At 35.1% G+C, this 15,723-nt stretch overlaps 1 protein-coding gene across 1 annotated transcript in view; it reads right to left on the bottom strand.

Annotated features, from left to right (window-relative positions):
* Window positions 1-1,617: 1,617 nt before the first annotated feature.
* LOC106883675 (calnexin) overlaps window positions 1,618-15,723 on the bottom strand; it is a 53,404-nt gene continuing 39,298 nt past the window's right edge. Inside the window, exons 14-16 of the mRNA XM_014934776.2 lie at window positions 12,613-12,882; window positions 10,963-11,006; window positions 1,618-2,512 (exon numbers count right to left, since the gene is read on the bottom strand). Coding sequence (XP_014790262.2) covers window positions 2,488-2,512; window positions 10,963-11,006; window positions 12,613-12,882 — 339 coding nt within the window. The 3' untranslated portion in view covers window positions 1,618-2,487. The remainder of the gene's footprint in view (window positions 2,513-10,962; window positions 11,007-12,612; window positions 12,883-15,723) is intronic.

Raw genomic sequence — 15,723 nt, forward strand, 5'->3', positions numbered from 1 at the left:
CCATCATACTTACTTTCAACAGCCCCAGACTGGCAGCTGAGAGTGGATCATGTGGAACAGTTATAGCTCCCAGACCACATCATACCAACACTCTGCCCAGAAACAATTGTGTTCTCAAATTCCCTCAAACATGAGATGGTGTGGGAACTGTGTTTTGAGAGGAACACAAGGATGAAGCATGCCAAATATCGGGAGCTGGTAGTGCAGGGCTTGAAAGCATATTGCAAGGCAACAGAAGTGGGCCAATAGCGGGTGGTCATTCTACAAAGCTCTGAGAGGGCTTGGAGAGAAGAACATCTGGATAAAAGGGGCAGACCAGTGGTTTGCTACTATTGGATGCAAAGTAGAAGTTCATCAACCCCAGATGGTTCAAACTGGTGGTGGTGGTGGTGGTGGTAGGGGTTGTATATAGTTTGATTATTAAATAGAATTTATAAAAGTGGCATAGAGGCAGAATCGTTTTGAGAAAATAATATCTTGCACTGTTCTGGTTCTTTACTTTCTTAGCTCAGACGCTACAAAGGCCAACTCTGTCTTTCATCCCTCAGAGGTGGAGTACTAGAAGTGATGTTATTGATTAAACACCTCCCCTGAGAATTACTGGCTCTGTGCCTAAATCAGAAACAATAAATACATTGTTTAGAGCAGATGAAAGAATTTTAATACATTTCATAGAAAGAATGAATGTGTGTACGTGTATGTGTGTATATATATATTAATATATATATATATACATACATACACACACACGCACACACGCACACACACACGTATATACACACACAAAAAAAATGAAATTCTGGACAGTCTTTCTGCATCTATTATTAACAACAATATCAATAACAAATTAACAACTATAACCATTAAATTTTCTCATACATTATATAAAGAAAATATAAATAATAAAATTAAAAAACAGCTTGTTTGCATTAGGTTTTCTTGCTGAAGTTGATTTTTTTTAAAGATCCTTTTTAGATGTCTTTGCATGATTGCCAACCATGAATGTATGGTGTAATGGAACCTGTTTATAATAAAGTGGAGAGCAAGCACGAAAAGTCTTTCAAAAGTTGAATGCACACAGGCTTTATCTTTTAAACAAACAGTGTCAAGTTTATGTTGGTTTATTTGGAAAATAATCACAAATAACAAAACTAGTGCCAACAAATTAAAAATATTCACAACTCAATAATGCTAACTATTATTCAGAGAAGGTTTTACTATGACTCTAAAAAAACTTTTCAATGGCTATAATGAAGATTTTGCATTTTTCCATTAAATCTTGCAAAACAATGTTATATTCATTTTTGAAAATATATTTAAGTTGAATATCTATTGTGCCATTATTTAAAGTTTTGTATCAACAGGACTTCCTTGACATTTCAATGAAGAGCACTTTCTTCATTAACATGCCATCTGAAAAATTCATAGATGACAGTGAACTTAAAAATATGTGTCTAGTTCTTATTTCAACAATATAGAGTACCCTTCACTTTGTACGCCAAAAATACAAACAATATATAATGCATACACACACACATTTCTAAATAAACATGTACTCAAACATTTATGAACACATGCAAATGGGAATGGGAGGAAAAAACTTGAAAATCACCAAGATTTTATGGTTAATGGAGTATTTATACATGTTAATGTGTCTACAAGTGTCTTCTCTCTCTCTCAATTTTTATTTAACACACACCCATTATTAAAATAGAAAAGGAAAATTAATAAAAATAAAACATGAAAATACAGAAAAATGTTGCAGTTCAGCCAGGATTGAAATCTAGACAGCCTTAATAGTTTTGGCTTGTATCTAAAACAATGAAAGTAAGTTTTATTTCACTAGTTCTAAGTAAAAAAAAAAAAAAATTAATACAATGAGCCTCCTTCCATTTTTTCTAAATAATAAACACATTTTTTTTCAAAATAAACTCATAAGTTTGTGAAAAAGATTCACACATGTGTGTGTTCATATATGTGTGGGTGTCTTTGTATGTATATATGTATTTGTATGTGTGTGTATATGCGCATGTATGTATGTAATATAAGCCATTGGTATATATGTTTTAAATTAAATGGCTAGTAGAAATAGTAAAGAACTTAGAATTTTTGCTATTATGACGAAATCCCGCCAAACCTGCCTAACAGAAGGCTTCAACAGAAAACCCATCCTGGTTTTCCCATACAATAATCTGTTGATTAACTGTAATTTGTAATTTAATTTTTTTTTGTTTTTATATACTTGAAATATTGGGTTGACCATCTAGAAAAAGACTTGTTCTTGTTGAATTTTATATATATACACACACACACACACACACGCACACACACACACACACATACATGCACACATACAATCAATTTTATTTTAACTCACACCACGAATGAATTGCTCTTTTAACTGAAAGTGGCTACAATTTTTGAAGTACCATTTCAGTTCCATTTAAGTTGATGGCTGGATGGAAATGAAAATACTTTTGCTACATGTTAATCTTTTCTTGAACGCCGTCTTCTACAAAAGAAAATAAAAGAAAAACAAAAACAATTGGAGAATACTGAAATTTTGTTAAGAAAATTGTCATTTCATTAAAATTGGTATGTTAATAGAGTCCAAATGTCCATTAACATAAAGTTTCACAAGTAGTCATGGTAACGATTAAAACACACTGACAGATACTACTGAACAATTACATTGTAGCCATTCATTCAGAATGAGAACTGATTCTTCATTTAGATAAAAAATTATCATTATAATATATTTCATCATTATTTACAAAATTTATCCACTCCCATATCTCATTATGATTGATATTTTCTAAGGCTTCAAACATCAATGATGACCATAACTGGTCAATATATCATCTCTCCAATTTCCCACCACTGAACTTGAACAAACTGGGCTCAGCTGCCATTTGACAATAAGTTCCTTTGACAGATATCAACTTTTTCACCTTGCACGATGGAGAGCTTTACTCTCAACCACTTCAAACCACCAATGTAACTTCCCTAGCTCTACCATGCACTCCCACCAGAAGAGACACTAACTGCAAGCTACATACAGGCAAGTTGTCAAAGAAAGCAGTAACTCGATACAAGGTAGAGGTGACTTGTTAAACCTACTACAAACTATCTAACTAGTGTTAGTGGCATAAAATGTACCCAGTCCAGGCTATCAAGTAGTTTGAGATCATCCAGCATCAGAGGTGACTCATCTCATCTACACTAGCATGGAAAAGGCAAACTTAAAATGCTTATAGTATATAATACTATTAAGAAATAAAACAAAGCTGAATGTAATAATATATGTATGCATGTTTTACATGCCTGTGGTGACCATGGAATCATTCCTTTTCAATACACATTTAGAGACAAAAAAAAATCTCTTAAAAATTTCTATTCTATTAAAAAAATAGATGTTAATATAATCCAAATATATAGAAGACTATTTTTGTATCTGGTCTGCACAATTCTTTATGTGAATTCATAGGTTGAAACAAATTTTGTTGTCTGGTCAACAAAAAAAAATTTTTTGAAATGGTGTTGAGACACCAAACATCTTTTTTTAGCTAATTTGAGGGTGCTGAATCTGAAAATGACCTTACTTTTTCTTGGTTAGCTAGTTTTTGCTGTACAGAAATGCCTCATTTTTGGAGAAAAAAGCATTTTTTGCATTTGTTTTCTGTATATTTGATATTGATCAATGGCAATATTTTTTAAAGTAAAATTGTAGAAACCTCTCAATTCATATTTAAACCAACAAATATTGGTCTGCTTATTGAGAAATACTACTTTTGCAATAACAATCAGACCCTAAGTCTTTAAAAATAACACAATTGAATATACCAAGACCAACAAGTATTTTCATCAAATCGTTAAATAAACTAACAGCAGAAATAAAACCTTCGTGAACATAAGAACTATGGTAAAAATTTTCTCTTTCTTGATTGCCATATTCAATGTTATTTAAGTCCCTTTTGATACTCCAGCAGTAGTCAGCTATCATTTGATTGTCTCACCGTCTCTGGTAGCGCTCTTCCATTTTGGTATCCTGATGGATATCTTTCTCCTTGCTCATCACTCACATCGCCACAATTATCCAGAAATTTATCTAGATGGCTATGTAAAAAAATGAACCTTAATACTCATATTAGCGCCTATGTCCTGAAGACTTTTCAACAGCTTTTCATCACGTCAACAAATGATGTCCAAACACGTAATTCCAAGTCATTCATTGAATTAAATTCATCATCCTTAGTAAGTTTCCTGATATCAGGACCACCAAACACTCCTGCTTTGAGTTTTTCAGTGCTAAGTCCTGGAAACGATTTACATATAGACTCAAAACATTTACTTTCTTTGTTGAGTGATTTTACATACTGTTTCATTAATCCCAATTTGATATGCAAAGGAGGGAACTAGCGCTGCACTAATAACACTCTTTTCACTGGCCTTCAACTCTCTTTCCTTTTCCAATGCCCCTCTTTTGCTCTACTCTCCCACATACACAAAAAATATGGGAAGTTCGTGTAGCCACTTTGTTGACCAAGCAGGAAATTTACCATTTTCAAATCAACACACAACACCCATTTATGTTTGGTATAGTCAATCTGTTCCAGAACCTGCTTGATGGCATCATGTTTTTTTTTCAGTGTTGTTGTATGACCTGTAGGTATTGGCGCATACATGTTGGTATTATGGAGCAAAACACATTTTGAACTATCAATGAACAATCTCCATTTATTAGGATCATATTTGTGGACGCTTAGTCAAAGAACGCTCTCAATGTCATTGCAATGAACAAGATCCATGTTCTCATTAAAGATTGGTACAAATTCGGCATCCCTATTTTGATAGAATGTTACCTTTGTGCCTTTTGCTAACATGTATTTTTCATTGAGCCTAGAGGCCAAAAGTTCTGCTGATTCTTTGCTTAGATTTAAGTCTCGAACCAAATCATTCAGCTCATTTTGGTTAAACGGCTCTGGCACGGTTTCGGGAACATAGTCAGGATCCTTTTCTCTGTATCGCTCATTTACATCAGTATCAGACATGTCACTTTCAACAAGTTTCAACAAATTTTTATGAAAAACTGGGATTGGCAAATCATCTGAATGCAGTACTGGCTGAATAGCGGAATGAAGACTGGGATAGTCGATAGAACTGCGTTTCTTTTGGTTCAGTCCCACAACACTGACTGAGCAGAAGTAACATTTGTCAGAGTGGTTCTTTGGCTCACGTCAGATCATAGGAACAGCGAATCTCAGCGATTTTCGGGTACCTGGAGTCCACTGTCTCATGTGTTCCAAACATGTCTGGCAAACAATGTGAAGGGCCCATGATTTGTCCTGACCACCAAGCTCGATGTAAAAGTAAGCACGATAGGCTTTCTTGTAAAAGTTAGATATCGGGTTTACTGTTGGCTTTTGGTGTGAACTCGCCGCATATATAGCAAAATAAGTTGGGATCATTTTTGCATTTTCTCGTTGAAGCCATGTTATTTGATGTCTACCTCTATGATTAAAAAATAACACAAGTTGGTTGAGCATTTACATTACACTTTGCATGTTCACATTTAGCTAATTTGATCTTTCCTAATGTCCCATTGAAAGACTCATAAAACTGCCAATAGCAAGAGATGGAAAGAGTCTTTACGCTGATTCTACTTTGTATCTTTGTAATCCCGCATGGAGGGCAGATGTTATGGTGAAACCATTTTCAAGATGTTCAAATGTCTTTAGTTGGAGTTTTTTTTTTCCAACTGTGAAAACAAAAGCTCTTAATGTGCTTGGTTTTCTTCCATATTGAAAGGAAGATGGGATAAATTTATGAATATCAAACAAAAGATTTTAGGGTTTCATTTTTTTGATGTCACCTTAATTATCAGGTTTACTAGTCTATTACTGAAAAAGTTTATCAGTTAATTAAAATTTTGGCAATAAATTGGAAAAATTCTGTACTTCTATTTTAAAAGTTTCGACTCAAAAACACTTTTTTCTTAAAAAATTATTTCAGGTGGCTGATGTAAATTGCTCAGCCTACTTGAAAATTCATGGGTTTCTACTACCTTTTTGAACTAAATTTTGCGATCAGCCAAGATCGTAAATTGATCTTTATTCCAAAAATGAACAATTTCAGTACAGCAAAAACAGTAGCTAACCATGAAAAACTAAGGTCATTTTCAGAATCAGGACCATCAAATTAACTAAAAAATGTGTTTTGTTTCTTGGCACCAAAAATTATGTTGACCAGTGTTATTAACACATGCACTGATTCAGTTCCACTCCTTTATTATCAGGTCATCCCATAAGTTCTGTCTGAATTTTGAATAAAGAAAACAAGCGATCAAATGTTATATTTAATTGAAATTTAATCATCAATGTACTTTCCCTGATTATCTATGACTTCCTTCCATCTATTTACGAGCTTTTTAATCCCATCAATGTAAAATTCTTTTGGTTTCAAAGCGAAGAACTCTGAAATGTCAGTTTCGACCTCCTCCTGGCTTGTGAAAATTATGTCCCCCAAATGATTCTGTAAACTATGAAACAAATGGTAACTTTGTTTCATAAACATTCTAAAATACTATTAAATTTCATTCAATTTTAAAAAAGGTAAAATCGGACAGAACTTATGGGATGACCTGATATTAGTCAAATGGTTAAATATCCAGCTAACTCGATTGATTGTTTAATTTTGTTAAACAATAAGTGATTTGTTTTGTTTGTCAAAGCTCTTTCGTTGCTACTTGCAACTTTGTTGTGTGCGCGTGTGTATGCATACTTCTGCTTCCTTGTGTGTGCATGCTTAAGTGTATCTACGCATGAGTTTGTGTATATGCATGAGTGCCTATATATGTTTTTGTGTGTGTGCATGTCTGTACTACCTATATACCTACCTTCCTTCATACATACATACCTTATTTATCTACCTATTAACTTGCCTATCTTCCTACCTATCTAGCTACCTACATAACTGACTAAGTAACTAACAATCTATATAACTGACCTAACCATGTAAAACCCATCTACTTACCTATCTACCTACCTATTTACCTACTTCACAAATGTACCTATGTGCACGTACTGTGTGGATGATATGTGACATTGGTGTATTCCTACCTTCTATGTATATTTCCTATTTAGTATGGGTAATGTTTCATTTACAAGGATGTACTCTTTTATTTGTCATCAATGGTGTTATGTAAATTGGCACCTGGGACTCATGGTCATTGGCAGTGCCATGTAAATGGCACCTGTGCATCTAGCCACCGTCATTGCCGGTCCCATGTAAATGGCACCCACCTATGAATCATAATCATGATTGTTGCCAGTGACACATAAAAGCACCCATTACACTCCTGGAGTGGTTGGTGTTATGGTGTTAGGAAGGACATCCAGCTGTAGAAACCATGTCAAATCGGACTGGAACCTGGTGCAGCTCTCTGGCTCATCAGCTCCAGTCAAACAACCCATGTTGTTAAATACAGATGTTAAATGATGATGATGATAACCCCATGACTACCAAGGAAACCAAGAGGAGCATGATGGCAAGCATCCAGCATATAGCTAATTCCATCCGGCAAAGTATCAAGGTAACTATAGATTACCCAACTAGGCACCCTAACAATAGACATTCGATCCTTGATACTGAACTTTGGTTAGAGATAAACAACAGAGTACAGCTCCTCCACTATTACATGAAATCCATAGCTTCTAAATATGTTGTTCACAAGAACTCAGCTTTGTCACACGATATGAAAATTAGCATACTAATTTAGACTTAGAGTAATGAATAATGTATCCCCCCTATGTGAACCCAGTGAAACAAGGAGACATGTACAGAACTTCATGCACAACATGCAATTATCTGGATATGACCAGAAAGATAGGATTCGAGTAAGAAATTAGACGACATCATACGTAATGATGCCTGTGTAAAGATTGGAATACACAGAGGATTTGTGACAAAGCAAAGAGAGTGAACACATGGTACAGGGCTGATAAATATCAAGGAGTGATGTTTGTGGAGGCCACACCTCATGAAGAATTAGCCCGCAGACTTAGGAAAGCTCTGAAGGACACCAAACTCAACATTAAGGTCATTGAGAAGCCAAGGAGCTCCATCAGATCACAATTATGTAGGATGTACAGCTTCGAAAATATCACATGCACTAATGAGAACTGTGTAGTATGAAAGTTTAACTCCAATATTACTTGTAAAACTAAGAATGTAGTCTACAGAATAAGGTGCATGGAAGAAGTTTGTAAGGACAGAAACACAGCGGAGCACCAGAGAGAGTATAATGACAAGAAACAGTTGTCCATGCTCTATCAACATGCCAAAGACCAACATGGCAGCACACTGGGCCAAAATGACATCCACATTTTGTCCAAACACCCGAAGGCCCTATCACTAAGACAAATACAAGAGTACACCCTCATAAATGAAACATTACTCATACGAAATAAGAAATACACAAAGGTAGGGATACCCCCAATGCCACAGATACCACCCACACAGTATACATACATAGGTACACTCATAAGTAGGCAGTCAAGCAGGTAGGCAGATACGTTTTAGGTGGTTAGATCAGTTATATAGATTGTTAGTTAGTTAGTTAATTACATAGATAGGTAGGTACATAGGTAGTATGGACACACACACATACAGAAGAAAGAAACACATGACCATACATACAGACATATGCAGGCACACATACATACACAAACTCATATGAATAGACACACTCAGGCACACACGCACAAAGAAGCAGAAGTATGCAGATACATAATACATACGAATACACAGAAAAATACATTCAATCACATATACATATGCTAGCACATGTGCACACTTGCACGAAACAAGGTCTCAGGTAGACAAACACAGCCTCTGAATAAACTAAGTCAAAAGTCACTGAAAAAGTTTCAAATAGCAATGAAAGAGCTTTGACAAATAAAAACAAAACAAATGACTTACTGTTTAACCAAAGTAAACAAACAATCAATTAGTTGGATATTTAACCAATTGACTAATAATAAAGGAGTGAAATTGAACCAGTGAGTGTTAATAATATTGGCATAATGACTCTCCCTAGACACTATAGAAAACATATTAAGATGAAGAGAAAATGATATGAAATATAGGATATGAGGGCTATTCAAGGACATTTAATTATCAGTATATTATTCTATTCAAACTAATTAAAAGATTTTATTTCTTTCAGACCTCCTTGACAGATAAAGGCCAATGAAATGAAACAAGAAATGAAAACACACGCAGTCATCGGTGCTATGTATGGAATGCAGTAGTTTAGAAATTGCCAACTTTCTGAATGTTGCAAGATCTTTTCCAAACAAAGATCAGATGGAATTGGAAGCTTCTGGTGAGAATGTTTCAACTGTATCAAAGGGGAATGTTTAAAAAAAAAGCCCATAACATTCAGACACAAAATAAAAACACAACAATTCATCCAATGGGTTAAAAACATTACTGATGATCATTCCAGAAAATCAATGAGGACAATTGCTGAAGAACTTAAGATGCTACAGTGGACTACCAGAACTCCTGTGCATGAGAACGTTCTATACAAGTCAAATGTACTAAGAGGCCAATTCATTTTAGCAAAGATAAAGGAAAACTATTTGATCTCTGCTAAGTGGTTATAATCTCAAAAGCATGGCATGCTTTGATTCTTCTCCGATCAGAAAAACTTTGATTAACACCAACAGTCTAACAAGAAAAATAACACAGTAATATGCAGATCATTCTAACGTCTCCAGAGTGATGCACAATGTTTTCAATAACTGTGAATTGTTTTTTAGGAGTGATAATAAAGGTCATACCTCACCACCTCACATCTTTCCACAGGGTCTACAACTAACCCTTTTGTCACTATATTGCTAACCAAAATACACCCTTATGTGTTTCAATAAAATTCTAAAATAATCATGAATTTAGTATAACATTTGTTAATTCAAACTAAGAAGCGGTTAAAAAAAACCCATCGGTTTTGTTTCTGTGGAAAGACTGTGACTAGGTCCAACCTCTTCTGAAAATCATTAAGAGAAGCAGTTTTCAAAGTTTCATTTCATTCAAGTACAAATTCTTCTTTTTTTAAAATCATTATCAGAGCTGACGAAATGGCTGGTTTCACTTTTAAAAATCAAAATACTAGATTCATCACACACCACATGGTTTTTATGTTCACTTTATATTTTGCTGGATTTCTCCATGTCTTCTAAAATCTTTCAAATTCTGATTTGCTACTTGAGAACATGAAACTGGTATCTAGTTTTTATCAGTAGTAAAAACTTTCAGAAAATAGATGTAGAAAAAAACCTCCAAAAATTCACAGAACTCAGCATGTCAAATAATGTCAGACACTATAACTCAGTGAGATCATGTGCTTACATGTACTAACAAGATCCATTCTAAAATTTTCATTTAAATATGAATAGGTTATCTTGAGCAGTTCTAGGCAGGTTGGTAACAAAAAGCTTATGTTATTAAGCCCTGGATGAGTGATGTACACGGTTGAAGGCTATGCATGTCTCACAAAGCTTACATAATCCATCAATGGACAAATGCTTTACATTCATTTAACACCAAACTTGTAGCCTCCAAACTCACCAGATTTAAATTACATGGACTACTATGTGTGGAGCATTGTTGAAAAAGGCAGACTAATGGACCTCCTTCCAATACCATAGCTTCACTGAAACTCATCATTGTCTAGGTAATGTCCAAAATGAATAAAGAACATTTAGTATATCATCGTATAATTCAATATCTTTTGTTTGTTAGTTAAGTCTGAATAAATGAGCAATGTCCAATGCTTTTGAGATCAGTAAGATTGAGGTTAATATCCCACATATATTCTAGTCACAAGAAATGCAACAATCATTTAATTACAATTATTCAATCCCTTAATTACTGTTATTAAAGAAATCTTCCATTTACCTGGGTGTTTCATCATCATCTGCACTTTCAGCAGCATCTGTTTTCTGTGAAAAGATATTTCAATATTCTTTGTCTTATCAAGGATTACAGTTATTGAAGAGAAACAATCACAAGGAGATATAAATAACATACAAACAACAAGTGAATCATTTCTTAGCAAGGTGCTATGATCAATTATTCACTTACAAATAATAATATCTAGTTTTTGTATGGATGAGGATAGCTGTGTGAAAAAGTACCACACCCTAGCGGTTGAGGGAACCTGTGGAAGAGGCAGGCCCAGGAAGACCTGGGATGAGGTGGTGAAGCACAACCTCCGAACATTTGGCCTCACCGAGGCAATGACTTCTGACCGAGACCTTTGGAAATATGCTGTGCATGAGACGACCCGGCAAGACAAGTGAGACCAAAATCCAAGGCCTCTGCCAGGGATGTAGCCAGCCCACTTATGCATAACATTCCTTCTTTGGACACTAAACTCCGCTTGCAAAGACAGAATCGTTGAGGCAAGTGAAATCAAAATCGAACTAAATTTGTAGATTGGCACCCATGCCAACGTCTCTTCATTGAACACTAAACTCAGCTTGTGAAGACCTGTTGGGGCAAGCGAAAGCGAAATCGTGATGGTACCTGTACCAGTAGATCACTAAGAGCACCGTCCAAGCGGGATCGTTGCCAGAGCACCAGCTGTCTGGCTTCCGTTCCGGTGGCACGTAAATAGCACCATTTAAGCATGATCGTTACCAACGTCGCCTTCCTGGCACTTGTGCCAGTGGCACATAAATAGCACCATTTAAGCGTGATCGTTACCAACGTCGCCTTCCTGGCACGTGAAAAGACATTCAAGCAAGATCGTTGCCACTGCCGCTGGACTGGCTCCTGTGCAGGTGGCACGTAAAATACACAATTTCGAGCATGGCCATTGCCAGTACCGCTTGACTGGCCTTTATGCCGGTGGCACGTAATAACACCCACTACACTCTCGGAGTGGTTGGCGTTAGGAAGAGCATCCAGCTGTAGAAACTCTGCCAAATCAGATTGGAGCCTGGTGTAGCCATCTGGTTCACCAGTCCTCAGTCAAATCGTCCAACCCATGCTAGCATGGAAAGCAGACGTTAAACTACGTTGATGACACAAACTGAGCTGACACAAGTTTTAGTACATTGGCAGCAATTAGACTTATAACTGAAGTCACAGTTTTTTTTGTATGTGAAGGTGTGTAAAATAGACTGCCACAGCAACATGTGTTCTTGTTGGTTACTAAAATGTGAAAAATACCATGAAGTCATGAATTTTAAAAAGCAAATTTGAAAATACAGGTGAGAGCATTAGGGCTGTCATACATAAATTACAAGTTTTTATGGAGCTGGTGCTGAACTCTAGTTCCTAAAGCATTAAAAGGTTAACGAGACAAAAAAAAAATGTTATTTCTATCAGTTGAGAATTTAAGTTGAACTATCTAAAACATCAGTTAAAGTAATGTAAAACCAAGTGTTTTCTCCAAACAGCCTAATCATTCACTTATCTAAAAAATGAAAATAGCTAAATCATTAAGAGAAACCATGAAGTTTACTTAATTATCACTTAAAAATAGGTAAACATTATTTGAATAAGTGCTGAGAGAATTCTGTAACAGCATTTTCAACTTACTTTTTCAACTTCAAGATCCCCCTTCAAAGGTTTTTTAGGTCTACCATCAACCGGCTCCACTTTTTCTTCAGAACCTGAAGCATTATCACCTTCTTCTTCTTCTTCTTCTTCTTCTTGACCACCTTCATCTGCAAGTTTATCAGAATTGTCTTTCTTCTTGTCAGAATCATCTTTCATCTCCTCAGAATCACCTTTCACCTTGCCAGAATCATCACTAATTTTGTCATCAGGTGATGGTGCATCGGTTTTCTTCCTCTCTGCAGTTTCATCCTTGAAGCAATGTGAGAATAAATATTAGAAGCAAACTTCTATATATAAACAGTTAAACATTTAATATCAAAAGCTAGAGATGCCCTGCAAAGTAAATAGAAGAGAAGCAAGTGGCAACTTAGTCACACCCACATACATATTCAATTATGTCCTTCATACCCATACACAGGTTTTCTTTTTTCTAATACCTATCAACAATATTGAACAGAATTTTCTTCTTTGAGATTATAATGTATATGCATATCAAACATCATTTGTTTTAACTGTTCTAATTTATATTTCTTTCAACTCCATTTAACATCGAAGAAAGTCTTTAAATGTTTAACTTATTTAAACAACAAAACTGAAACCAACTTAATAAATATGACATAACAGAAGCTGATTTTATAGTCTATTGAATTGGATTAGTTCAGAAATTCTTTCAGGAAATTAATTCTTTATTTATACATTAGACTATTTTGGGTTATTTTTATTAATAGATAAAAATCATTTAACATCAAAATTCATGAAAATGATTGTGTTCATTATTTATAAGGATCCTCAACAAAACATTTACAACTCACAGAATTTATGACAGTACCCTAATAATGTTTACATACATCTGATATACATTGAAAATAGTCAATATTAGGGAAGTATTTAGTGCAAAGTTTTGTTATAGCATTTCTCTTTCACACAACACTCGCACATATATGTACAATATCATTGCTGGTAAAGAGAAACATGAACAGATTACAATGTGCCAGTGATGTGTACATGAAATGTGCTGGGGGAGGGCAAGATTTGAGGATGTAAACTATTTTGAAAACTGGGAAAATTTAGTGTTATAGTTTTTCAATGTAACAACCATATTCAGTCAATAACTCAAGCCAATTTATTTTTTGAGACCATAGCTGATTTTAATGTGAAATGTCACATTTTACAACAGAATGCTAAGAAACCAAAATAGATACATAACTATGTGCATATCTAATCTGTTTAGTTAATATCAAATCACTATAGAGACAGGATTTAAAAAGAAAAAAAATCATGCAGTGCCCACAAGTATAAAGGCAAGTCTCAGATGTGGACTTAGAAAGGTAAAAATTTTATTCTTATTTCAGACAACTTGGATTACTAAGAAGTTTTTATAAGAATAGGATGCTATATCTGCATAAAATGAACTTTAAATAAACATGCAAAATTTTGCCTGAAGTTGCTGTATGTAACACCATGGCTGAAAAGTTCATAAGCTGACTATGAAGGAGTGATGCTAGAGTTGTGAAATCTTGCATGCATTAATTTCAACTTTCCTTATTAGTAACTTCATTGTTTCTTTCTTTCCAGGTAAACTGACATCTGATTGTTCAAAGAACACTTCAAAAGTAACTTGTAGCAACTTCTCTTGAAAATGGACAAAAATTGGCATCGTGGTGTTGTCAAGTACCTGCAGAAAAAGGCTTTAACTCCCAAGGATTTTCATGTTGACATGGTTGCTACATTAGGGGATGATACTCCACCTATATCAACAGTGGAAAAGTGGACAGCAGAATTTAGGAGGGGAATGGAGTCTTGATGATGACTCAACATTTGGACATCCTGCAACTGCCACTATCAAGGAAAACATTGATTGTGTTCACCACATACTGATGAATGACAGGTGACTGACTATAAATCAAATAGCCAATGCTATTAGCATATCACGTGAGAGAGTTGAGAATATTCTGCACAATGAAATTGGAAGGATGAAAGTTTCTGCTTGGTGGGTACCATGGCTTCAGATACTTGATCAAAAGTGACCAAGCTGATCTTGTTATGGGAAAATCTGACATTGTTTCAGGCAGAGCCAGATGATTTCCTTAAATGTTTCCCAACCCAGGATGAGAGTTGGGCTCATCACTTTGAGCTAGAGACAAAGAGACAATCCATAGTGTGGAAATACTCTTCTTCACCTGTTCTAAAGACAGTCAAATTAATTTCATCTGCAGATAGTATGAAGGCCTCAGTCAATAAACACAATGCCTTTTGCAGCCCCAAAAATTATCTTCAAAAGGATCATGCCAACTTGCTGAGGCAGTTACAAAAGGTATCAAGACCAAATGCCCAGGAAAACCAACAAAAGCTGACTTGTTTCCTCAGGACAATGCTCCAGTACACAAGTTCTTGGTTTCAATGGCTGCTGTACATAATTGTTGCTTAGAACTGGTTGATTTGGCCTCATCTGACTATCATATCTTCCCAAACATAAGAAAACATTTGGCTGGGAACCAGTATTCCAGCAATGATGATATCATATCTGCTGTTGATGACTTTTTTAACCAACAGGATGAAAGTTTCTTTACCAATGGGATCCAAGCACTAATGGAAGAAGTGTGTGGACTGCAAAGGGGACTATATTGAAAAATAAACTTCACTTGGTCACATTTCATGAGTATTTTGGTCAGCTAATCCTCAAATAACTATCTGATCAGATACATTTTGGCAACCTGAAACTTTGAAGATAAAAGCCATGACAACAAGGACTGGTACCATTTCTGTAACTGGCATTATCTCCTTAACTGTACGACTTGACTAGCCAAAAGTTGGTACTACTTCTATATTGCAGATTCCGAATATACAAAAAGTTATAACTTTTCTATACACATGTAATTTAAGTACAACTAATAATGTTGTCTGTTGTTTACTGTCTGTTGTGAATTAATGTAACTTGGCCCTGAAGAGGTGCAAGACTTCATGTTTTTATCTCAGACAAGAGTGAGTCGGGATCTTGCATTGAAATGTGCATAGGTTATTAAACAAGCTTTATTAAGGATTGCGTTATGGCTCTTAGTTAAATTGATATATATATATATATATATGTAT

The sequence above is a fragment of the Octopus bimaculoides genome, chromosome 13 (genome assembly GCF_001194135.2).
Source record: "Octopus bimaculoides isolate UCB-OBI-ISO-001 chromosome 13, ASM119413v2, whole genome shotgun sequence".
NCBI classification, from domain to species: Eukaryota; Metazoa; Mollusca; class Cephalopoda; order Octopoda; family Octopodidae; genus Octopus; species Octopus bimaculoides.